The sequence below is a fragment of the Ursus maritimus genome, unplaced genomic scaffold, assembly GCF_017311325.1.
Source record: "Ursus maritimus isolate PB19 unplaced genomic scaffold, ASM1731132v1 scaffold_8, whole genome shotgun sequence".
Classification (NCBI taxonomy): Eukaryota; Metazoa; Chordata; class Mammalia; order Carnivora; family Ursidae; genus Ursus; species Ursus maritimus.
The window spans coordinates 78,349,151-78,375,178 of record NW_024426996.1 but is presented as its reverse complement, the minus strand read 5'-3'; the positions used below and the strand labels follow the sequence as shown (position 1 = coordinate 78,375,178).

Genomic DNA, 26,028 nt, shown 5'->3' with positions numbered 1-26,028 from the left:
TCAGGACGCTCCCAGTCCCCTCCATCAGAGCCAACTCGGTGCTCCTGGCCCCTACACCGTCCCCTAGGATGGCCCCACAGACGTAAAGCGTTCCCTAGATCACATGAGTATTTCCCAAGAACCATATCACCATACCTCCACCCATCCATTCATCCATCCATCCATTCGCATGGCCATCTGTCCACCTATCATCCGTCAGTCCGTCCATGCACCCGATGCCCGGCCTATAGCAGATCTGTGAAAAATGCAGGGCATCCAGTGATCATCAAAGTGGACCCAACTGGGGGCGCCTGGGTGGCTCAGTCGTTAAGCGTCTGCTTTCAGCTCAGGGTGTGATCCCAGGGTCCTGGGATCGAGCCCCACATCGGGCTCCCTGCTCCGCTGGGAGCCTGCTTCTTCCTCTCCCACTCCCCCTGCTTGTGTTTCCTCTCTCGCTGGCTGTCTCTCTGTCAAATAAATAAATAAAATCTTTAAAAAAAAAGGTGGACCCAACGGGTCTCTGTCCTCAGTCAGCATACGTTCTGGGTGCAGGGAGAGGGGACAAACCAGACCCAAGAACTCCCACGTTCAAGGAGAGATGTGATGAGGAATGCCTGGGGCCGCTCTACCCTGAGTGGTGGGTGGTCTCTTCGAAGAAAAGAGGCTCAGACTGAGACTAAATGTCCACGAGGGGCCAGTACCTGAGGGTCAGTGCCAAGTGCACGCCAGGCAGGCAGCCCCAACAGGCACTGCCCCTCGCGGGAGGAGCCAGGATGGGGAGTGGGTAGGAGTCAGGGGACGTGGCTTATCCCAGTGCCTGGGGAAGCCACTGCAGGAAGCTAAGCCTCACTCCCAAGCAGTGGAACCCCAGGCGACTCAGTGTGGTCTCTGGCCCAGCACCCACGGCAGCGTGTGGGCACCTGTTACGGACGCAGACCGGGACACCTGAGTGCCCAGCGAAGCCTGAAAGGAAATGTGCTAAGTCCACCCGGCCTGGGGCAGCTCCCACCTGGGAGCTTCCGGGGAGTCTCCACACTGAGTCTGCATCGTCCAAGGCCCGGCCCGAGTGGCAGCAGTCCGTGAGAGCTTTCTAAGTGACCCTTATGCCTCCCACTGAGAACCCCGTTATCTACACGTTGTAATTCGCTCAAACCTCCATGGCTTGCAGCCACCTTCCCGAGAGCATCGATGAGCCTCACTGGCCATTTGGGATTCAGCTGAGGTGACACCAAACGGGCCTCTCCAGATCCAGCCCGGGCTGGACAACAGCACCACGCGGGAGCTCCCGACCGTCTGCCCTGCCATAGACCTGACCGCGCCCAGTGTGGCCCACGTGGGGCACCCCGGCATCGCTAAGCCTCCCAGGTGACCCCAAAACCGGGAGGGTCCTGCTCCCCCCAGTGTGCCCCGTGGGCCGGCAACACTGCATCACCCAGAACCTGCAGGCAGTGCAGAGCCCCGGGCCCCAGCCCTGACCCAGGAACCAGAACCTGAACTTTAACGGGACCACCACGTGACTCCCACGGTCCTGGGAATGAGAACGCCACCCCTCTTCAGGAGACAGACTTTGCTGGGGATGAGATCACCCTTAAGGGGGCAAAAACCGGTCTGGAATGGTGTGAAAAATCTTACGTTCTTACGTACAAGGCCCAGGTCCCATATAGAACTCGAACAGAAAGACCTTTGTGGGTGGGGCATCATCCAGGAGAACAAGGTCTCAACGGCTTCCTGCAGAGGCCGGTCAAGCAGGCAGTGGCCAACCCCTGCTCCAGGCTGTGGGCCCGGGCAGGCTCGGCTGGGGACTCGGCCTCCACTGTTTCAGAGGTGCCCCTCGTTTCTTTGCCCAGGAATAGTCTCAGTTGTCAAGCTGCTGGCCCAGTGTCCTGGGAACCCCCTCAGTTCCCGTTGGCCACCCGATGTCTGCCAGCATCTGGGGGACAGCCCCGAACCAGGAGAAGAACCGAGCGACATCCTCTGGCGGGTGGGTATGGGGGCATGGGAGCCTTCAGGTCGTTGTTAGTTTCGTATTCCAAACACTATTTCTCTTCACCTGGACACCGCTACGGCTCTACCACGGAGTGGACACGAAATGCACGTCCACTCTGCCGGACCGAGAGCACCCGTGCTCTCCCACACCTGCCGCTGGAGCTTCCGGCTCTGCCCGCGAACTCCCCGCGCTGGGACAGGACCAGCCGGGACACACAGCTGTCAGCCTTGGGAAGCCACCAGGGACAAGTGAGCAGGACCAGACTGCGGGCGAGCGTGCATCTCAAGTCCCTGGAGCCTTGGAAGGGGAGAGGCTGGAGGGGCTAGAGGGGCAGCAGGGGGAGAGGGGGAGGAGCTGGGACGGGCTACAGAATCCCACCAAGGATGAAGCGGTAGAAAGGGAGCACGGCTGAGGGTGGAGAACCAGACGCAGGTGCAAGAGTCATTTAGGAAGTCAGATCTGGGCGGTGTGGCCAGAGAGGAGATGACCGTGCAGGGAGCGGAATGGCGGAGCCAAACCCATGTGTCCATGACCGACCTCCAGGGACAGTGCACAGCCTCATTTGGAAAAGCGGTGGCTGTGGATGTAATTGAGTTAGAGCTCTTGAGAGGAGATCACCCCGGATCACCCAGGTGGGCCCTCAATCCAACAGTAAGTGTCCTCATAAGGCACACGCAGAGATGGACACACAGAGAGGCCGCGGGGACAGGGCCTGCAGTGCCCGCAGCCCCAGGAGCTGGAAGAGGCAGGAAGGACCCTGCTCTGGAGTCCCAGGGGCAACCCGGCCCCGCCCACACCTCCCTCTAGGCTCTGGCCTCCGGGGCTGGGAGAGAACAAATTCCTGTTGCTGTCATCCTTTGCTCCAGCGGCCCCAGGACCTTCCCACAGACTGGACATCAGGTGAGTGCCCGGCTGGCTGGTCTGAGTGAGAGTGCCCCTCCTCCTCCTGTTGCTAACTGCCCTGGGGCTCCAGGACAGAAGGTGCTGGTGGGGGACCAGCTCTGAAGCCAACCTGTGGCTCTCCCAGGGAGGGGCTCGCTGCGGCCCCACCCCGAAGTAAGGGGCAGGCTGTTGGATCAGCGAAGCCAGCTCGGGGAGTGAGGGAGATGCTGCTGACGTGTGGCCCATGAAATGCGGGACAATTACAGATGCACTCAGCTTAGATTTCGGGGAGCTATTTCCAGAATGTTAATACCATTCCTGTCATTAAAAATGTATTGATGGCGACCTCAGAAGAGACTCCTTGGGGGGTCAGGGGGCGCGTCCCCTGAGGGGGCTTCAATACATTCGCTCCAGGCACGGGCTCTGCCAGCCCCCATCCACGCGGGCTTTGAGCGGCAGACGGCAGAGGCGTGGCGCCCCCACGAAGAGCAGTGGCAATCCTTCCACTTCTAAAGATGCTCACCCGAGTCCCAAAATGGAGAGGACACGAGCCGACCATCCTCGCAAGGCCAAGTGTGAGTGGCAGTTAAACACAGAAGCTGCTGGCCCTCGCCAGGAACCCCGGGACACAAAGGAGAGCGGCCATGCGCCGCGGGGCCCAGCAGGTGCAGGCCAGCCCGCCGGGAACCGCTCACCCTCGGGCTCGCTCTCCGGCTCGGTCACTGCTCCCCGAGATTCTGCCCAGGGAACAAAAGGAGGAGGAAAACCACACGTCTCCGTGTTTTACAGCAGCGGCGTGGCTTAGCGTCCGAAGAAACCCACTCCGGCGCGAGTTCGCGCCCCGGAGCGCGCTGATGCGGACGCGGGCCAACGGGACCCACTGGAAACAGATGCATGAAGAAAGGAGAATGCGAAAGTTTATCCACGTCTGACTTTATAAATACGTCCGCGTGAGAAAGATAAACAGAAGAAGGAATGGCCCTGAACGGGGAGGGGGTGATCCTGACATGACTAATGCCTTTGCACGTATTTTTAATAAAGGAGAGAAAATGTCTGTGCACCGTGATGAGAACACAGAGAATTAAAGTCGGCTGATTTGCTTTGGAGAAAAACTCCATCGAGACCATGTACCGTTGCAGGGACGTCCCAGGTCAGCTCGCTGGGCATGCACACTCTCTCAGGCAAGGACAGGTCAGGCCCTGAGGCTCGGGGCAGAGCAGAGCGAGCCCCTGTCGGAGCAGTCCCGAGGTGGGTGGCTGGCCTCTCTCTCGGCTTCTCTACTTGCGTCTGAAGAATCTGAGTCTGGAGCCCGTAAGCAAGAAGGCCTGGCCCCCACGCCATGGGACTGGCCCAAAGCCACCATTCCCACCGTGTCCCCCACGAGGATGGGCAGCTCTGTCCCGTGGGCATGGATCACACTGGGGAGGACTGTTCGCTGTCAAAACGACATTTACAACACCCCCGTTTCCTCCGTGTGGGGCCTGCGGAGATGCTGCCGAGAGCGGAGGACCCCCAGTGCAAGGGACGGCCAGCAGGTGCTGAGGAAGGAAGAGCCCACCCCTTTAGGACTTGGCCGGCTTACAGCAGGTGGGGCCGACGAGGGGACTACAGAATTCTGCCTGGGGGAAGAGAAGACTCAGGCGCCTCTGTTCACTGTGTAGCCCGGGCACCCATTCTTGGACCATCCACCTAGCCAGGGGAAGGCCCTCCATGGGCCAGCCCTTCCTGGGGGCCTCGCCCCGAAAGCAGTCCTAGAACACAAACCCTCAAGTGTTCGTGCCATTTTCTGCTTTCATCCCAAATGCCGAGCGCCTCCCCCGACACTGAACAGCATTTTGAAAGCAACCCTCCTACGTCTTCTTGGTGGGTGAGCTGCTTCGAGGCACAAGTTGAAAATCCACTGACACATGAGGTCATGGGGGGCGGGCAGGACAACACCTGTCCTCCTCACAGGACGCGGACTCCTTTCCCCGAGGCTGGTGGGGGAAAGTGGGGGCAGGCTGGGGCATCCGCGGGGCGCACCCGGCCAAGAGGTGCCGACTAGCAAAGGTGCTCAGGCTGGAGGGGTAAGAAAAAACGCAGGGCAGCACGCGGGCTTACTCCCCAGACTGGGCGCCATCAGGACCGCCAGTGACCATGCCAGCTGGCCCCAAGGTGACAGCAACCCTTATACGGCAAGGAAAGGACCCAGCTCGAGGTGCCATTTCAACACCCCAAAGCATCGTGGAACTTCCCCAACAAGAACAACAGAATCAATCATCACGTTCCTGCCCTGGAAGGAGAGCCAAAAGCCCAAAGTAAACCAACGCGAGGGGGCCGCACACACGCTACGGAGTCCTGATGAGCAGGTTTGGGTGTTTCTTTACAGATTTCAGATAGAAAAATGAATTAATTATTGCTTGAGAAACACATCTTGAAAACCAAAACGGCTCAACACCCAGAGAACGTGGGAGCGGCAAATGGTGCTTGCAGGAAACAGAATCCACGCCGGAGGAAAGCTTTGAAAGGACAGCGCAGGACGCTGGGAGCTTCCCGTCCCCCTTCCTGGGTGAGCAGGTGCAAATATCGAAGACGAGAATAACCGAAATGATTTCCCAAACCTTCTCTCCCACCTCGTTTAAAACATCAAAGGCGCTGCTTAATGTTCTTGGGCCGAATCCACATCTCACGTATAAAGAGACATCCCCCGTCGCCGGTGGGTCATTTATTTACCAAGCTCTCAGCTGAGCCAGGAAGAAAGAACCACGTCCGAACAATGAGGGTAATCAGCGCACTTGGTGCACTCCGGGAGCCGTGTCTGAAGTCACTCCGGGAGCCGTGTCTGAAGTCCGGGGCACGGGCGGGGGCCATTTGTGCACGGACCCGAATTCACAGTGCAAACCCTCTTCCTCCACGGAGGAGAGAAGAAAGGGGGGTGGGAACCCAGAGTGAAAAGCCAGAGAAGACGCTTTCTAAAGGGCTGTGTCTTCTCCAGGGCCGGGTGTGCCCACCAACGAAACCCTCAATCGCCCTCCATGTCTCCTACACACATTGTGTAGCCAAAACGAAGTTGGGAGACCGTCAACTCACAGGGCGTGGGGGTCTCGGCCCTTAGCCCGGGGAGATGTGCAGGTGCATAAGGAGAAAGGCCCACCCTGGGGGTGACTTACCGCCACAGAGAACTTTCCAGAACCTTCCCCATGTCTGCATGGTAATACTTCGTCAGGATTAGGATCACCTGTGGTGGCAACAGAGAGACAGAAGTCAGTGGGTTTGGAGGCTCTGACGGAAGGATCTAAGGACGGGCGCCCCACAGCCAGGATTTGGGGTGTTGTGTCCAGCATCAGCTGCCTGGGCCTCTCTGTCGGGCTTTCCCGGGGGCTCCAGCCACCCTGCAGCAGAGCGCCTAGACACAAGGACGTCTGCTCTGAAACGTCACTCCACTCTTCACAGTGACTTTGGGAACATCCCAATCCCGCGAGTGTCCCCCGGCAGCTGCCAGGAAACATTCAAACCCAGCCCTGAACCATCTCAAGCTGGGACCAAAGGGGCAGCCAAGGGGGTGGCCGCACGCTGGGCAGAGAACGCGCTGGACAAGGCTTCCGAAGATGGGGACTCGGAGAACAGCCGAGAACAGCCGCCGGGGCTACACTCAAGACAAACGGAGGCCACGGGGCGCGGGCTGTGGTAACTCCCATCCGAGCGCTGGCTGACGGTGGAGCCAGCGACAGGGTGTGGAAGGCCCGAGGACAGCCCAGCGGGCCGGCGGGGGGCCGCACGCCATTGAAGGCACACACGCTGTTTCGAGGCTGGTGAACGATTCATCACACGCACTGGGCCCCGCGTGACCAAGCCTGTCCCACCCACAGCCCCGCAGAAGAGGCAACTGCGCGTACTGATGAAAACGCCCGGGTTTAAGAGCCCCCGAAAGTTCTCGCGGACTCACGAAGAAGCAAGAACAACAGAAAGGAAGCGAGGATTTGCCTGCCCGGCGGGGAAAGCACCTTCTCCCCAATTACTTCACCGGCCGATGCATTTTCTCGTACATCAAATTTCATTTCACTCGCTGCCAATCCCTATTAGCTGCTCCTAACACTTCCATTGCCATGGGAACCCTGGGAGGTAACTGGGAACACCCCCCTGCTGCCAGCAGAGCCGTTAGCCCGGTTAATTTGGGGTCACCACACCGGCCGTCCCCCATTTGGTTTCCTGACACCAGCACGACCTCCTTCACTCTCGGGTCTGGGGGCGCGGCTGCCCCCAGACACAGCCTGGCTGATCTTCCTTTCCCCAGTGATGAAAGCAGGGAAGGCAGGAGGAGGGGACGCCAGCCGCAGCCGGACAGCGTGCGTCCTGGAGGCAGCAGTGATCAGAAACAAACTCGACGCCTCGTCTGCGGAGCCGCGATCGGCCCGGCCTTGCTGGGGAACAAAGCGACTTTCTCCTGCCAGGCTCTCGGGCGGCCGAGCCGAGCGCAGATCCTCTGGAGACCGAGGGAGGCAGGCAGAGTGACAGGGCCTGGACGTGCCGGAGACAAGCGTATTTGTAACCTATTGATTTATATTTTATGGTCTCGCTGTTCCCAGAGGGGATTTTGAGGAGCCAGAGTGTGACAGCTGGAAGGGACCTCAAAGTTGGTTTAATCCAGCCCCTCCAGGGTGAAATCCTCAACCCAACATCCTTCTCAAGCCGCAGCCATTTCAGCCTTGCCCACGCACTTCGAGGGGTGGGGAGCTCACCCCCTAACAAGGGGCTCGGGCCCTTCTGTGGGCAGAGCTCCTTGTCCAGTGGTTTCTGCTGCTGGGATTAGTCCTGCCCTGCGGTCCATCTCCGGGCAGGGCTAGTGCCCCCTACCCCCTTCTGGGCGGGGCTCTCCCCTTAGGCCCACCCCCTTCACTCGGAGCACCAACACTCCCAGGCCATTGGGACCCTCTTCCCGCCGCCACCCCGAACTCCTTGGGTAATTCCTCCTCGACTCTCAGACCTCAGTCTAACTGACAGCCCCTCCAGGAAGACTCCCAGACCCCTCCCCTGGTTCAGTGCCCCCCACACTCCCCCAGACCCTGTGCTCTCCCCTCTGGACCACTCCTGGGGCCTGTTCCCACCACTTGGTAATGAGCCCTTTGGGGGAGGGGACTGTGTCTTGCTTCATGTCCCAGCGCTGGGCACGGCTCCTGCTGACATGAAGAAGGCAATGGAGCCAGGAGAGGCGAGTGGCCTGGGCAAGGGCCCCGTCCCCCTGCTCTGGCCGTCCACTCACAAGTCCCCCTCTGCCATCAAGAGTATGCACCGTCCACTCTTGTGCAGGGGACAGAATCACTCTGCTGGCCCCTCCACAACCCATGAAGCTGAAAGAGAGTTTGGCCGCCGGAGGCCAGGGACGGGGGCCGTCCTCGCCCGGGGCTGAGACAAGAAGCCACCCAAGAGGGGTCAGCCCTGGGGGAGCCTGGCAGGTGCCCCTGACTCTGCAGCTGGTGGCAGAAGGAGCCCTCTGCTTCAGAGTCGGCCCCTCCAAGCCCGGTGTACCTCAGTTTCCCTCCCTGCCGCGAGGAAGGAACACCCAGCTCCCTCTGTGATGGTGAGGATGCCGGCGCCAGCAGCCACCCAGCAGGGGCCGCGTTCGCTCACACTCACGGGCGTCAGCTCCGCCCCGACCCACGCAGGGCACCGGGCGACAGTTCACACACACCAACCCTCTTTACAGCCAGGACGCACGGGGCGGCTCCGGTCATCACCCCCACCGACAGACGAAGGAACCAACGCAGAGAGAGCGTCAGCACCGTGCGCACAGCCCGCGAGCCCCCGAGCAGGCACGGGAGCCCCGGCGACGCGTCCTCGGCATCGGGCTCAGCCGCCACCAGGCTAAGGCCGCGTCTCCACCATCTGCGCTGCGGACACCGTCCTGAAATCCCCCCAAGTGTTTGAACAAGGGCCCCGTGTGTTCATTACTTTCTGAAAGTTGTTTCAAAGAACTAAAAAGTATGGCCTGCCCTTTGGCGGGTCCTCTAACAGCTTTGGAAATGAAATCTCCCAGGAACCATTTTCTGCTGGCTGGCCTGTTCCCACAGTTCTGGGGTGCTTCGATCCGGGTGGAAGAAAAATCTGGAAGGGGAGTGGGGCTTCTGTGTCCCAGCCGTGGCCAAGGTCTCATCCCATCCCCGAGGCAGCCTGAGCCCACCCCCGCCCACACGACTCCCCCCCCACCCCGGACAGTCAGGAATGCCCAAGGAGGGGACCAGGATTGAGAACTCCCCTGTGGAGGGAGAGCGGGCCCCTCGGGTCCCACGTCACCCCTCTGTCTCCTCTCTTCCCTTCCAGCCCCCCCGGCCCAGGAGGTGGGTGGGATCATGGTGGGAGTGCTGCCCCAGACGCCCCGTCCCCCAGGTCCAGCCAACCCGTGACCCCAGGGAGAGAAGCCGAGCTCTCTGGACTTCCCAGCCCTGCTCGTCCTTGAGGCTGCTAGGCTGTGGGCTCCATCAAGGAGGGGACGTGATCCACTTCGTTCCGCCCGAATTCCCAGGGCTTAGCACAGAGCAAGAGTTCACCAATATTCGTTGAGTGGATGAATGAATATCCCTGCCCGGAAGCAGATCCAGGGAGGAGACAGAGTCTGTCTTTCAGGCCGTGGCCACAGCCAACCCCAGCTGACCCCACCACCTCCTGCTGCTGGGGGGCTCCCACCAGAGCCCATACGCCTGGACCACCCTCTCCTTCTGATGCTAGCAAACCCTGCCCAAGGGACCAGAACTCTCCCCGTTCTCGAGGCCCCCAGCTCGTTCACAGCGATGCCTGCCCCAGCCTCAGGGGAGGATCTCAAGAACCCTGGTGGGGGAGCCCACCCCCTTCCCAGGCACAGCACATGAGGCGTTGCCAGCCGGAGTGTCCCAGGCAGCCAGGATCAAGGGGCTGGTGTGTGACGCAAGCAGCCCCCCACGCCGAGGGTCCCCCACTCAGAAGGGCCTGCACTTTGCTGTCCTCATCTTGAAATTCTTTAAAATGTTTGAACAAAGGGCCCTATGTTTTCACTATGCATTGAATCCTGTGAATAGCCTCGCTGGGCCTGACGTTCCCCAGTCTGAATCCCCCTCCAGCCCCTCGAGGTGTTGGAGAGAGTGTCTGTCTACCGAACCTGTTGAATCTCATCTCGCCAGTCAGGGAAGCAGAGGAGAGGCCAAGGTGGGGGCTGGAAGAAGGCATCAGATTTAACGCCGGAACCCAGGGGAACTTGGGAGGCTTCACCCAGTTCCTGCCTTTAGAAATGGAGAAATAGAATCAGAGAAGGGAAGGGTGCTCAGCAAGGACAGGCCCTGGTCCTTCAAGAGCCCCACCCGGGGCCCAGGGGTAGCTTCCAGGGACAGGAGCCGGGGGCCTCACCAGCCCGCTCCTCCTCGAGACGCAGCCCAGGGCTCTCTCCCCAAGAAGGAAAGAAACCCTAACTCACGCAGAGACCCTCTGCAGGTCATGGAGCCCCCAACTCCAGATCCAGACGGTGTCCTGCCCCCAGGACACCCGACACGCCCCTCACTCCCCTGCTCTGCAAAGAGCCTATACAGTGCACAAGGAAAAGGGCGGCAGGTCTGTCCCTCAAAGCTCCCGCGAGGGGCTCCTAAAAACAGCCCTGCGTTTGAAGGAACCGCAGGGTCGCCAACCAGCAGGGAACCCTTAAGTGGCATTAGCAGATCTGCCAGTGTGAGAGGAGCCTGGCTCGGGGGGAGTGCCGGGGCCCAGGGCTGCGGAGGCCGGCAGCACAGGAATGAACATCCCCACCTGCAAACGGCATCCACCTTTGTCAGGTGCCCCGGCTCGGCTGGCACCACGTCTCCGACGGGATAAAACCCACAAGGAGGGTGCGGCGCATGGGGACAAGCCTGGCCCTCTGAGCCTCGGTTTCCTTAGCCGCGCATCGGAGCAGACTCGGTAGGACCTCACAAGGCTGCTGGGAGGGTGATGTCCAACCACACGGGCTTATACCAGGAATCAGAGCACAGATGCCCCGGGGCCCAGGCTCTCCCCCTGCGCGGCCACTGGCACGTGTTTGTCAGCCATTTCTGTATCCTGGGCAGGGAGTGGCCACAGCGGCACTGACCAGAGGTCCTGCAGCTCACCGTGAAACACTGGGCCTCCGCCCGCGGCCAGCATCCATTCGGCAGCGCAGTCATGAGCGGAGACACAAGTCCCTCGCGCAGGCAGATCGCTGAGTCCTGTGCCTTCCAAGGGCTCAAGAATAATCCAAGAAAAGTAACAGATACTCAGGCTCAATTCAGCTGTCCATCAATGAGCTCACTGCATACACACACAGAGACACACACACGCACGTGCATGCACATACGTGTGGCAGCAAGAATTCGGGCTCAACTGTGAACTCTGAAAATGGACTTCCCATCCGAAAATGGGAAAATGCAGAGGTGGCCCACGTGGGGCAGGCCTGTGAGGGCCCAGAAGGCCCCCCTACATGCTGATGTGTCTTCTCCCCCCTCCCCCCGCCAATCGGGACAGGACCAGATGTGGCATAGTGAGGTAAGGTCCTCACTGCTCATAACAGGGTCTGTGACCAGCCACGCTTCCCCAGAGCTCCTAGAAATGCAGACCTTGGATGAGGCCCCACCCCGACCTGCTGACTCAGAATCTGTGTTTAAGAAACTGTACTGGCATATCCTTGCACCCAAAAAAGGCCTGGGTCCCCATCTGCTCACCCCCATCAGAAGCTGGAATAGCTTCCTATCACTCAAGTCGGCCCCATCCTCTCCATCCTCATGCAGCTGACCTGTCCCCGCTGACCAACAAAAAACACACACCACCCTTAGGCACACACCCACTGCCCTCTCAGTCACCCCAGGGCCTTTGCACATGCTGGTCCCTGTGCTTACTGCCCTCCTCCTGCCCCTCTGCTCTGCCTCCCTCCTGCTCATTCTTCAAACCACTTCCTCCTGAAGCCTTCCCAGCCACAGGCTGTGAGCCCCAGGAGGGCAAAAACCAAGTCCGGTCAATCAGCACTTTCTCCCGAGCCCAGCCAAGTGCCAGCACATAGTGAGCATCTGATAAATAACTGCTCAGTGAATTCATCAGCAGGAAACCAGCTCCAAAAAGCCAGGAATGACTCCTGGTATGGCCTCCCCCACCCCCACCCCACCTGTCCCCTTTCACAGTTGTAGAAGTTGATGCCAGAATGTGACAACATTCCATCCTCTCAGAACACCAGAACACGTGGGTTTAGGAGCCCACCTAGGACTGAGGCCCAGAGAGGGAGGGGTCCAGACTGGGGGTCCCTGCAAAACCCCACTCTCGGCTCTCTGCACCATGATGCCCTGAGCCCCATAGGAGAGATGCTGAAGATGGGAAGGAGGTCAGGGTCTTCCACCATGCACCACTGTCCCCGTTACACAGATGAACCTGCTGAGGAACAGACGTAAGACAACGGCCCCGAGATCACACAGCTAGCATCGAACATGGGAACACGTAGAATAAACACGGCATGAAGTGTTGAGAAAAGGGAGGTCAAAAGAGAAGGCAGAGGATGAGATGTTTTATGGTGACTTCAAGTATTCATTCAACAAACAGTCTTATCGCTGACTATGGCGGGCATGAGGACCCACAGAGAAGGAGCAGCCAGGGTCCCAGCAGCCGCAGGCACCCCCTGTCCCGTGGACCCATCAATGATGACATTCCCTCCACACTCAGGCTTCCAGGACACTCAGAAGAGCGCACCAAGGTGTGTTTCGCGATCGTAAACAAACGTTCACGCACAGAAAGGGTAGAAGGCTGCCCACACTCAGGGATGCTTTCTGTCCCGAGCTGTGAGCTAAGGCGCCCTCCTGGGGGTGCATTTGTGGAGGCCTGATCCAGCCACAGCCCCTTACAACCTGTTCCAAAACAGATGAGATTCTCCGAGAGGCCATGGGCTGTCGCTGGGCCCCAGCAGGAGGGCGCCCCTGGCTGTGGACAGCGGCTGGCTTCACCCACCCACTGCTATTCATGCCCCGGCACTTGTCTAAAAAAATGAGAAACAGTCCCTGCTCCAGCCTTCCCAACCTCACTGGGAGGTGAAGGAGCATTGGAAAATGGGGATCAAAAGACTTTAAAAACTGTCAACTGTTCTCCCGGGGGACAGGGCTGATTATCAAAGTCATTGGAGGGAATCACTTCCATTCCGTTGCTTGAGAGAGAACCCACCCAAACATTCCCAGCGATTGGGGAACCTGACCAGTTTGTCTTCTGAGAGCAGAAGCGCTCTGAGGCTGCACCTGTTCTCCGGAGATGCTGACTCCCCCCACCCCGGGGGCCCCAGAGGGACAGGACACAGAGTAATTACATGGAATGAGGCCCATGACTCGGCCCTCCGGATGGGACGTGATTCTCAGCACAGACTCGTCGGCCACACAAACATCCCACGCTGGCCGAGGAGGCTGATCTGTAACTGGCAGGGAGGGAAGGTGATGGAAGGTCAGGGACATCAGGACTGCCTCCCTCCTGGGCAATTCAGCACCAGCAGTCCCTCCCGGAGGCTCCCCAGGCTGGTGACCCCAGGCCGGCCAGGGCACGATTGTGAGACAGCAGCTTGCTGGCTGGCCTTTGTGTGGGGCCCATGGGCAGCCTTCCTGCCCTGAGCCCCAGCGTCCTCATCCCCCGGGGGATGATGGAGGACTGGCAGACTTCACACCCAACAGCCAGACTGCTCTTAGGGGGCCACAATTTGAGGATGAAGACCTCCCACTAGATAAGCCCCCTGGAGCCCTGGGGTCACTCTCCACCTGTACTTGGAAGGATGCCAGTCCAGGGCAGATAGAAGCGGCTTGCAAAGGAGCCTCTTTCTAGGACCTTCGACTTCCCGTCAGTGGGGGTATAAAGACACACCCACAGTGAACGCCTAACAGCTCACAAAACTGCAGTCCGTGGACCCCGTGGCCTGGCGATGCCATTCCTGGGGAGCTATTCTGTAGACATCCTTGTGCATACGGAATGATGGATGTCCGAAGTCATTTCCTGTGACACCGTAATAGTCAGAGATCGGAAACGGGCCAGGATAGATGGCCTGCAGCCCGGCCACCCTCGGGAGCACCACGTATCCATACAGAGGAAAGAGGAAGCGCCACGGACGGTGTGGACGGGTCTCCAGCATGGCGGGCTCGGTGAAGGGACCACGTGGAGAACAGCTGGTGCCACCACGTTGTGCTAACACATGGGAGACATAAAAACCACCGGGCCACTGCACACTTTGAAAGGGTTAAAATGGTGAATTTTAGGTCACTCGAATATTATCTCACCTGAAAAAAATGAACAAGGGTAGGGTCTGTAGTTGTGTCCCCTTGAAGCCACTTGACAACGCGCGGGACAGAAACAGGGCTACCCTCGGTAGGCGGAGGGGGCACGAGAAGGAGCAGCGGGTTCTCCAGAGACCGTTTACTGCTGCTAACACGGGGCCTTGGGCTGAGTCACCCACTGCGTGTTCACACCTCGGTGTGCATGTGCACGCCCTGGGGCCACACAGCTGCCCCGGTGTGCAGTCACCCCAGGTAGCTGACGCTCCCCAGCCCTCACGTCGGGGAGTCCTTCTCCCTCCTGCCCTCAAAACATGATAGAGATGCTCATTTTCATGCCTGGGGGACCAGTCCCCATGGCAGGGCAAAGGCTAGACCGTGATGAACGCATTCAGTTGGCACTCAATAAATGTCCACTTCCTCTCTCCCCAGTGAAGGCCACTCAAGAAACCCGATCCTGAGCCGGGGATGCCTGGGCTGTGAAGGGACACAGGAGGTGTTGGGCCGGGTAACAATGCAGTCAGGCAGGGTCACCCTGACGAGACCCGGGTGTCGGAACCCCCACCTCCACCCCATGCAGCACAGGGGCCTTGTCCAGATGCTCGCAGACCTGGAGCAGCACGGGAGAGGGAACGCATATTCCCCTCCTTTGCTTGTCCCTACAGCCCCACAGCTCGGCACCATCGTTCCCCCGGCCTGGGTTAGCAGCGGAGCTGCGGGTGGGGCAACGGCGACCCCATGGGTGCGCTCGAGAGACAGCGGAGGTGGACTCAGGCTGGTCTGACGCCAAGACCGTGCTCTTTCTAGAACAGCACCCTGTGGAGCTCTCCCCAGCCTGAGCGAAAGAGGAGGGGCTGCCTGCTGACCCACCACGCCGGCCTTCCCTTCAAGCCGCAGGCGGCGCTGGCCCGCACCCCGCAGCCCCAGGAAGGCAGCAGGGCTCGGCTCTGCACACCTTCACCCGAGAGGCCTCTTCCGTGAAGAAATCGACTCCCTTTAAGGGAACTGAGTGTGCATTTACCTACCAGGGAGAGGAGTCCTCTCTCTCTGCCTGAGACCTCACGGGGGAGGGAGGGAACCCGCCGGGCTCAGAAAGCCACGCGCAGGTGCCCGTTCTGCAAGGGTCAGGCCGTGGTCAGTCCCACTGCCGCCTGCAGACACCCCGGGCCGCTGGCTCGGGCCACCGGCCCGCCGTCATTCATGCTTGCCCCCCACCCCAGGAGCCTCACCCCCCCCCCTACTCCACGAAGCCTCTGTGATTCTCTAAGCTGGTGGGAGCCCACAGGCCCCAGGAGCTCCCCGAGGGCCTCACTCCCAGGTGGGCCTACTCGTCAAAGCTGGGGCTAGCATGAGGCGTCTCCCTCCAACAGAATCTTCTGCACAGCAGACGGCCTGGTTCCCACCACTTGCCAGCCCCCTCCTCCTGATGCAGCACCCCAGTCCCCTGGCTCCAGGCTCCTGTGCAGGAGGGACTTCACGGTACGTTCCTGGGGGCGGAGGGTCTTGTCTGGATCCTGGCTCTACCACGTAGGAGCCGTGTATTCCTCGGGCCCCCGGGCAGCTCAGGCTCACCTAGGACACGGGGATGAGGATGCAGCCTTCCAGAGCTGAACAGACAGGAGTTCGGTGTGCCCACGGCGAGCACAGCACTGGGGTTAGGGTGGTGGTTTGGGGAGGACGTGTTAGTCACGCGTGTGAGGCAGTCTCGGTGAGCCGCTGTGTACACGGAAGTGCCCAGAAGAGTGTTCCACCTGCCGACTCCCCAGCTCAGACACACGTGCCCACCTCTGTGCTGGTCCCCCTTTCTCCTCGGGCAGACCCCTGCACCTCTCCACCACTCAGCTGGTGGTCCCTCCTACAGGCTCAGCAGAGATGCCGCCTCCACCAGAAAGCCTTCCAGGATGTCTCCAGGCACACACACTTTCCCACAGCAGGCATGAGCTCAAGCATTACATCTTCTGGACTGGCCCCTTCCCCTCACCACCTGCTGCACCCCGATGCCCAGCACCAGGATGAGGCCCATCACAGGGGAAGGCGCACAGCCTTGGAGCTGGCCGGGCCTGAGTATGAACCCTCACGTGCTATGTGGCGTCCCCCTTCGCTCTGGTGTCACCTCTCTGTCTGCAACACTGGCGGATAAGGGCCACACATCCCCGAGAGGCCAGGATCCTGAGCGTGCTAGCATGCTCAAAGGGCCCGGTCCCCTGCCTGACACTGACCAGGGCCTGACAAACGACCGCCCGGGCCTCACCAGGGTGAGAGATGGGCCTGGCCGCCCTCAGTGACGCCGTGTCACGCTCTGAGTCACCCCGGCTGCCAGGGCCCTGCAGCTGCCCAAGTGCAGGAACGGAGGTTAGGGGCTGCCCCACAAACCCAGAGCTGGACCTGACTTCGTCTCGCTGGCGGAGCCCGTACCACCTCCTCCCTGCCTCCTGCCGTGCCTAGGAAAGGCAAGAGGGAGAGGCTGCCGCCCCCGGGGGCAGGGGAGGGTCTGGGAGGGTCTGGGAAGGAAGACATCTAATGCTCACTGGAAAAGCAGAAGGCGTGAGGCCACTCGAGAAAGGCCCCTTGGGGCAGAAGCTCTGACCAGACAACCAGGGGGTCCCGGGACAGCACTCTGGTGGCCTGCAGAGACAGCAGGAGGGTCTCCGAGAAGGGTCTGGGGTGGGAGGACCCTCGAACCCCTGCCCTCCAGGAAGAATGAAGGAGAATGTACATAAAGGATGTGGCCGAACAAGGCAGGCGGGGCGTCCTGGACAGGAGCCCCAGCTTTAGCCCAAATGAGCCTTCTCTACGCAGGGGTCTGCACCAGTGTCCTGGCTCTGGCCGCGTGGCGGGGGAGGGGGGCACACCCAGCTCTCCACGCTATCTCTGTGACTCCTTGCTGTTATTTTCAAATAAAATGTTATAATAAGAAAGAGAGAAACTTGAGACACAGGTCACCCAGATGCAAACAAGAGAAAACAAAGCAAAGCCTCGCCCCTCCCACCCCGGGGACCCCGGACGTTCCTCCCAGAGAGTTCCCAGAGACAGGGCTGGGCCTGCGACCACACTCAAGCCCACTCCCCAGCCATCCCCATGGACTGAGACCAAGGCCCATCACACACACGTAAGGATGGCAGCGATGGTGGGCTCCCACCACGTGACAGGGAGGCCCTGCCCGGTGTCCCAAGTACTGGGGGACCAGAAATGGGCAGGGATATAAGAACCGAAAGAGGACAAAAGCAAGAAAGAACATTTCACATGAGCCACAGCCTTGAACCCATGACCCTGCCCGCTAGGAGCCACGGCCCTCTCTCCCTGGGAGAGGCCAATAAGGTGCGGTATCTGCAGGGTCGGGTCAGGGGCATTCTCTTGGTCCCTGCAGTGTCCACACTGGTGGGACCCTTGTTACCCAGAGCAGCTGAAGTATAGACGTCCGCAGGGACATGTCATCAAAGCCCCATTCCTCCCCATTCTGGAGACAGGGCTGGCCTCGGCCTCCCCTGGAAGGTGTGACTTTGAGGCTCAGTTCTGGCCCCCAGAACCCACAGAACGTGGCAGGAGCCCTGTGCGTCACCCATGGTCCTGCTTCATGAAAACCTCCCCTTCGTCACCTCCGTTCATTACAGTAGCACTGAGTCACTCCGTCCCAGCCTCGCACTAAGAGCTTTACGGACGTGACCTCCTGTAATCCTCCCCATGACCCTGGTCACCGGGAATCAGCCCGTCCCCCTTTTGCAGATGAGGACATTGAGACACAGAGAGGGAGGTTATCTGCCCCAGGTCACAGCTGAGACGCCACAGGGCTGGGCATGGAGCTCAGCCGTGGGCCTCAGGAGACCTGCCGCGAGAAAGAAGGCCTTCACCCCGTGCGCCCCGGTTTAGCAGGACAGCGTGGGGACAGGTAGCAGCAAAGCGTGCCTCCTCTGAAGCCAGACTCCCGTCCCAACTCTGGCCTCCAGAGATGCCGGAAGCTGCCTCCCCTACGGTGGGCCGGCAGGGGCTGTCCTTGGACTTGACGGTCTGCGGCAGCCCCTTGCCGGCTGGGAGCTCACAGCGGGCGCCGTCCCCACGAGGCCTTCCGTCAGGCTTTGCACGGGATGTTTTACAGCTCCAATTTCAGAGCGCGGCCTGGCCGTCTGTCACCACTCCTCCGAGAGCCCTCGTCCAACCCAAACACCACATGAAGAAGGATTTATTCGCCAGGCCTCAGACCGCCACAGAAACTGACCACCCCCCAGGAGCGTCCAGGCCGGGGGCCGGGGGCCATCCTCGCCTCTGCAGCCACACTTGGAAGGGTTCGGAGAAGGAAGGAAGGAACGCGGGCGAGGACAGGACGCTCCCACCAGGCAGGATGGACAGCCGCGTGCCTTGAACAGGCCCCACCCACTCCCTCCGTGTTCTTCACCTCGCCCCTGCTCCCCCTCCACTCAGCTTGCAGGTCCCCTGCCAGCCCTGGCCTCCCCACCCCTCCTCACTGCGCACATCCGCACTTCTCGAGGGTCTCGCCTCAGGCACGTCTGGCTGGGATGACTCCGGAACCCTCTGCCCACCTCCAGTTGAGGCGGGGCCCCTTTTGGGTCTCCACAGAGCCTGGATATGGTGAGTTGATTGCGACCCCCCAAAGTATGTCCACCTGGAACCTCTGAATGTGACCTTATTTGGGAAAGGGGCCTTTAGGATGTAATAAAATCGTTCGAGATGAGGGCCACCTGGGTGGCGCAGTCAGTGAAGCGTCTGCCTTTGGCTCAGGTCATGATCACAGGGTCCTGGGATCGATCCCCGCATCGGGCTCCCTGCTCAGAGGGGGGTCTGTTTCTCCCTCTCCCTCTGCCGCTCCCCTTGCTTGTGTTCTCTCTCTCTCTGTCACATAAATAAATAAAATCTTTTAAAAAAATCTCAAGATGAGATCGTCCTGGAGTAGCCGAAATCCAGTGACAAGTGTCCTTACGAAGAAAAGAGATGGTCCTCGGGGAGGAGGCCACATGAAGACAGAGGCAGAGATGGAGTGACGCGTCTCCAAGTCCAGGAACGCCAAGGATCGCCAGCAAACTCCCAGACGCCAGGCGAGAGGCCTGGGGCAGCCCTGCCCGTGAGCCCTGATCTGGGACTCCCGGACCCAGAGCAGGCAGAGAACAAGCCCCTGCTGCTTCCATCCCCAGCGTGGGGTGCTTTGTAGCGCCCCCCCCCCCAGGAGGCAAACACACTGCATCTCCCACAAACGCGCTCAGCGGCATGTCCTGTTTTTTCCTCCCGGAGACAGCAGCCTCCGGAGGGCAGGGCCACGGATGTCGCTCTGTCTCTAGTCCCCACGCAGGACAGACGGAGAAGCGGTGGCTGGGGGGGGGGGGGTGCTGAGTGAGGTGTCCTCCCCAGGCCCGCCCCTGGTGGCACCTCGGAGACCAGGTTGTAGGTTGAATTACGTCCCCCCAGAAGGTCCTAACCCCTGGAACCTGGGAGTGTGACCTCGTTTAGAAATAGAGGAATTACCAAAGATCATGGGGGAGGGGCTCCTATTCCACTATGACTGGTGTCCTCACAAAAAAAAGGGCCATTTGGACACAGACAGAGCGAAGACTGAGGGAGAAGACGCCTGTCCACAGCCAGGGAATGCCTGAAGCCGCTAGACGCTGGGACAGAGCTGGGAAACTTCTCCCTCTGGGCCCTCGGAGGAACCCACCCTGCCCACGTCTCGCCCCTGGGCTTCCAGCCTCCAGAGCCGGGAGGTGATGAATTCCTGCCGTGTAAGCACGCAGTGCGTGGTGATGCGTATGGCAGCCCACGGACACCGACCTAGGCACACACCCATTCTCTAGATGAGGACACAGAGGCTCAGCCTGCTGCGGGGGACACAGCTGGGAACTGGCAGGGCCACGGTCTCCACCGGGGCCCCCACCTGACTCCACAGTCGGGTGCCTTTCCCACTGCCGCAGACGGGAGGAAGGAACCGGGAAGGCTCCCGGGGCAACCGGGCTCCCGGCCTGGCCGCGTGTGCCCGCATAGCGAGCAGGTGAGAGCCCAGCCCCCGTCCATCAGGCACCCTTCACGGGCACCAAACCTAATGTTTAAAAAAAGGGAGTCGAGAAGTAAGCTTTGAAAGGACTCCTATAAATCAAAATCGGTCAGCAGAAAATAAATGGAGACCGTTACCCCTCTGTGGAAAGCGGCATTTTACATCCAAGCTGTTTAAGGGATGATGTGTATGTTAATAGATGGGTCTTGGGAGACTCTCCCACCCTGGCTACGCTTTGAAAATACTATTTACTCTCCATTTCCAACAACCCAACTGGCCTGTATCCCACCTGTCACTCCTTCCCAAGTCGCCGTAGGAAAATTATTAGAGAAATTGCAAGATTCTTACTCGTTCACTCGTTCGTGCATTCATAGCTGCTCAACAGCTACTCGGAACAATGCTCGTGCCTGCCTACCTGGCCGAGGTGGCATTTCTCAGACCTGTTTGTGGCCATAAAAGGTCACAGGAAACACGGTCACGTGGGTGGATCTTCCCTCAACTTAGAAAGTGCCTGGGGCGTCTCCTGCAGTAGGGTGGGAACTGCTGGTCCTGTTGTTAAAACAGAAATCCCTCCCCGGGCTCCAAAGCCCAGGCCCTCCTCCCCGCCAGCCCCCAGCCAGAGAACCATATGTTCTCCACTTCCAAGAATTTCTCTTTGCAAATGGTGCCGGCAGAGGGGCCCAGAACAAAGGAAAGGCAGGTGGTGGGAGGGGAGCCCTTCCCTGCCTTCAACTGGGAGGGCCTGAGGTATCGACCACAGCAGCCCCTGAAAATGTCCCGTGGCTTTAAGGAGTCCAGACAGGCTGCTCACCCCCAAAGGCCTGTCTCTCAGGAAAGCAGGGGGCCTGGTGGGCCAGATACCAGCTTGGAGAGAAGCCACTTGGGGCCCATCTGAGCTCTGCAAAGACTAATTTATCTTCTCGAGAAAGCCAGTGGGAGAGACCCACAATGAAATCCAGTCCCTGTTTCTGGAATCCGCCCCTCTTAGCCATCTGGGGAACAAGATGACTTCTGGGGGCCTGAGGCACTTCAGGATTTCATGGGCTACTTCCTCCATAAAAAAAAAAAATACGAACAATTATATTTTATGGCTGCACTGGCAGAAAAAAGAATATATTCGTATTATATATCAAAACATTTCCTTGACCTAAGAATTTATTTTTCTTCTTCTGATGCTAAAGGAAATTAAAACATTTTTGTGGGTGCCTAAAGGTCCTGTGGGCCCTGGCATGGAGCCCTGAGTCTGCAGGAGACACGGTCCCGTGGCCTCCCCACAGCCCACCACGGTCCAGCCCCCTCTCCCCTGCCTCGCTCCACAGCGCCTGCCCCCTGCACACCAGACTTGCAGCCTGACCTCCAACAGCCCCCTTTGCACGCTGTTCACCAAAGCAGACGAGTCACGATCCCCCTCCCCTCACCCAGAACACTGACTCTGACCCGTCCTCCGGGAGGGGACCCTGTGAAGAATCCCAGGAAACCCATAAATGTATAGACAGGCCCATCCGCAGAGGTGTCCACGCCATTTCGGGGTTTACAGACCAGCCTGGGACCCACCCAGTGTACGGGGCCAGTCAGCCCCTCCCGTTCCCCTGGCAGGGCAGGAAGACAGCCTCGCGGGGCTGTTCAGTCTGGACTGAGCCTGGAGAGGGCACTTGGGAACTCACTCACAGCTACCCTAGAGCTACCCAAGGGCACATGAGCGTGATGACGACCCCAGGCACAGGCACCAAGGCTTCTCCAGCTGCCCAGATGCCCTGGCTGGCAGTCGAGACCTGCCCATCGTCCACCCCGCCGGCTCCAGCCACCTCCAGCTCTACCCTGCTTTGGGGCCCTGCTCACCCCACTCCTCACCCCAAAATTCCTCCCCCAACCCCACCCACCCTTCAGGGTCCCCCAGGGAATACAGAGTCCCTCCTATCTCAGACCTCCCAAGGACTCCGCGTCCTCTGACCTCGTACCCCTGACTCCTCGTTCACCCGCCGTTTCCCCCTGGAGGCTCCTCAAGGGCCGGCCAGAGCCTGGCGCCCACCGGGCCAGGATGGGGAAGAGTTGGTGCAGGGAAGCGGGCTCGTCCCCATTACCACCGCCGCCCGCATCACAGTTGGGGTCTGCCCCCTGCACTGAGGGCTCCCGAGCACAAGGACTTGCTCATCGTGCCTCCCCAGCACCCGGCACACAGTACGCCCTCGGACTGCATGTGGCTGTGGCCAGAATTTGTGCACCGGAGTCCACGTCACTGCAAAAGTGGGTGGGAATGACCCTGTCCCTCCTGAGGGACATCTGGGGAGGCTTGGAAGTAGACGTGTCTGCAGTTCTGGACAGGGCAAGACGGCAGAGGAGGAGGGGAGGGAGGAGGGAGGGGGGAGGAGGGCAGCTTTGGGAAAGTGGGCTCCCTGCAGAAGGGGATCTTTTAGGTGCAGCTGCCATGGGGGTGCTTTTGCTGTCACCTGCTGGGAAAGGCTGGTCTCTGAGGCCACGCAGCCTTGGGCATCGCCTGCTCCTCTGGGGAGTCGTCTCCCAGCGCCGTGGTCCATGCATCTATCTGGAAGCCCCTGTGCCAGACGCTCTCAGCTGGGCTGGCAGGTCAGGGGTCACCCCACCTGCACGGGACCACGGACCACTGCCCAGTGGTCCACACCCAGTGTCCATCACTCTGAGCCCACCTGTACCATCTGTACCAGAATCACCCATCAGGAGGCTATGTTATTAAGGTTTTATTTTAATCAATTCACTTCTTAAACAGAAAACTTCACATTGTTTCCACGGTGGAAAGCTAGATGATGGAAACACTTCATTCCCTCCTACCACACATGCACGTGGTCTGCCGAGGACAAGCCAGCCAGGGCCTGGGAAGGGAACCACAGAGCTGTCAGAGGCGTGCTCACCCCTGGTCAGGCTGCTGCCCTTATTGTCAGCATGGAAAGGGATGGAAACAAGATGTGGGGGTCGTTTCAGGCCCTGAGGGTCACTGGATGCTCCTGTCCTGGCTCCTCCCTGAAAGAAGACTTGGAAAAACATCTAGCTTCTCTGAATGCAGAACTCCCCTCCTCAGCTTCTCCCCAAGCCCCAACAACAAGGCAAGAATCTAGTGACGGGGAGCTCACTACCTCACAAACGCAGCTCCAACACGACAGGACGCATCAGGGAGATTGTCGAAAGCTCTCAGCCACTTCAGCTTCTGTTCGAAACCAGGCTGACCACAAAACCCAGCCCCTCCCTGTGGGTGCTATTTCTGTAAAGCCACAAAGCCGTGGGGGCTCACAGGCAAGAGCCGTAAACTTGGGCAGCGATTCTCCTCACATAGAGCGGGGCTTGCACGGGGCTCAGCTGAAGCCCCGGATCCCAGGCGGGTGTTATGCTGTCTTTGAGAACCGTGACCGTTGCCTCCGCAGGCCCTTATCCGGGCTTTCTGACACATAACAGCCGTGAGGGCTGTGGCTTGGCGGAGACCGCGCCCAGGATGGGTTCTCCCGGTGACAACTTCAGAAACCGTTTCCCTGATCACCCGCCGAGGCTCGCACCCTTTCTAGAAGTGGTTGTTGGGAGAAATCTTCGGGGGCCTGTGACAGGTGTACCCGGTGCCCCAAGCCTGTCCCCAGTGGGCGGGCTCCGGCAGCCAGAAGGCAGGGTGCCGCCGGCAGATTGGGGAGGGACCGGCCGAGAAAGAGGCCTGTCGTCATAGTCATGCTGTGAATGTCAGAGATGAAGCACTTCAAGAAAAGCGCTTTTAAAATAACATTTGGTGATTTCTAAGAAGATTTCTACAGCTGTCCTCACCATGTTTTCTAAGCGCACCCCTATCTAAGGGACCTCGGGACCTTCCTGGAGGTCTTAGTGTAAATCGGACAAACAAAGCGACACATTCCCAGGGAGTCCCTTGCCTCCTGCTTAGAAAGAGTCCCACGACCTCAGGGTCTGGGGCGTCCTGCCCCAGTCTAGCTAGCCGGCCTCGCAAGCCACCCATCCGTAAGATAGGACACCAGTAACCCCGCGCGCCCACTGGAAGAAGAATGCTTAGCGGGGACCCTGATGCCATGCAAGTCTCACCCGTGGACAGCACAGCCTCGTTCAGACGTCACTACAAGACCTGCAGCACCCCGGCCCCACAGCCTTGCAGCTTGCATAGCTCCTACAACAGGGCGCTCCCCACCTTCCAAAGGCCCCCCCCGCAGGTTTAGCTGAACCTATCTCCCTGAGTCGGTCCCAGCTCTGCCTGGTGGGACCATGCAGGCTGCTCTGCTCCCCACGGCCACCCTGCAGACCCTGCAGCAGCCCAACAACCTCTCCCCTGCCCAAGGTCATATTACCCAGTTCCTGCTGACCTTGTACAAACCAATAAAGCAGGGGGGTAAACCACAGCCTGCGTGCAATTCCTGAAAGAATCCTTAGTTTCACAGCTAGTGCACGTGGAGAGCTGCCCGTTCTCGGATTTGTCCCTCTGACCCGGCACCCTCAGCCACCCTCCCAGGCACAGGGCCCTGGGGGCAACAGAATTCCACGAAAGCCTCACACTTCAGTTTACATGTGTGTGGCTGACCACTGATGGCAGCATGTCAGACAAAGCAGGCTGTGTGGGCTACTGGAGAACTAAGCGGCCAAGGGGCTCCCCTCTACTGCCTATCCCAGCCAAGGGCTGCAAAATGCCAAGAATTAGGCTGTGTCCATGGTGGACAATGGGGCAAGAAGAGACATGTGACCCTTCCTCTGAGACCATCACAGAACAAGCCCACGCTCGCGCTGGACAGACCCAGGTTAATTCTCAGCCGCCAGGGAACCATCTGAACGGGCAGCGGGCCTGGAGAGTGTGGTGGAGACTGACAGCTTGGAGATGCCGTGAGCCAAGCCTGGTGCACAGGTGTTCTCCAAGCGGGTGGGAGGGAGGCAACCCCATCAGGTGCTTTAAATCATCCAAAGAGACCCCTGCAAGGGCAAACGTCAGCCAAGAGAGAAGTGACCCCATCTTCTCGCATTCGTATCTGATATAAATACACCTGTCATAAATAAACATGACCCTGGCTTCTCTAAATATTTCAGGGTAGCCTAAGGAAGTCTAGCTAAAAGCAGAGGAGAAATATATATATATATATATATATATATACACACACACACACACAAACATATATCCTTTGTCATGAAAACTGGGGTACATTTGTCACTTGTTGGAGAAAAGAAAATGACAGGAGGGGTGGACTTGTGGACATAAACAAGAGCTTCATTTTTGAAATCTCTGCAAAGATGCTCTCCTCGGGGTGAAGGCAGTGCATCTCCCTCCGAAGGACAAGGATGGGCATGAATCTCCCGGGACCAGAACACACAGCCGAACTGTAACTTAAGTACATCAGACAGAACGCTCCCTTCACCGGAGGGACGCATTTATCGAGCAGACGGGTAGACTTCCCGAGCCGATGCAGCTAAATCATGTCGTGACCAGCTGTGGCGGAGGGCACCCTACCATCCTGGGTGCAGGAGTGCCCCGCCGCCAGCACGTCAGGCTGAAAGCAGACCCATCTCCCTCAACTTGACAGAGACAGGAAACGTGAATGAAGAGCCCTGTCTAAAATTAACAGTGATGGAAAGTTAATGATGGAGCAAATTTGGCAGAACTATTTCGACAGGCGTCACGATGCGGTGCCAACTTTCGGGGGGACGCCGAAGTGATAAATGTCTGCTGGGCTCCAGCGGAGACCACAGCCGTGCAGCTTTCTGCAAGACTCTCTCTCCCTCCAGAATCAGACCCAGGGCAGAAGATCTGATCTGTCACCCCCGCTCTGTCCCCAGTTCCGGGGCTGGGCTGACACCTCTGCTTGTCAACATTCAAAGCTCATCTCGGCGCTGTTTACTTACAATAGCAAGCCCGGAGCAGTGCCTATTGAGCGAAAGTTTCCATAAACTGTAGCAATGCCGTTTAACTCAATCAGCAAACACAAAGCACGGGAAAAGACAAACAAGGA

At 59.2% G+C, this 26,028-nt stretch overlaps 1 protein-coding gene across 1 annotated transcript in view; it reads right to left on the bottom strand.

Moving 5' to 3' along the window:
* The window catches only part of SORCS2 (sortilin related VPS10 domain containing receptor 2), a 458,467-nt gene that overhangs the window by 267,084 nt on the left and 165,355 nt on the right, over nucleotides 1-26,028 (bottom strand). The window contains exon 2 of the mRNA XM_040625236.1: nucleotides 5,998-6,065. Within this exon, the coding sequence (XP_040481170.1) occupies nucleotides 5,998-6,065 (68 nt within the window). The remainder of the gene's footprint in view (nucleotides 1-5,997; nucleotides 6,066-26,028) is intronic.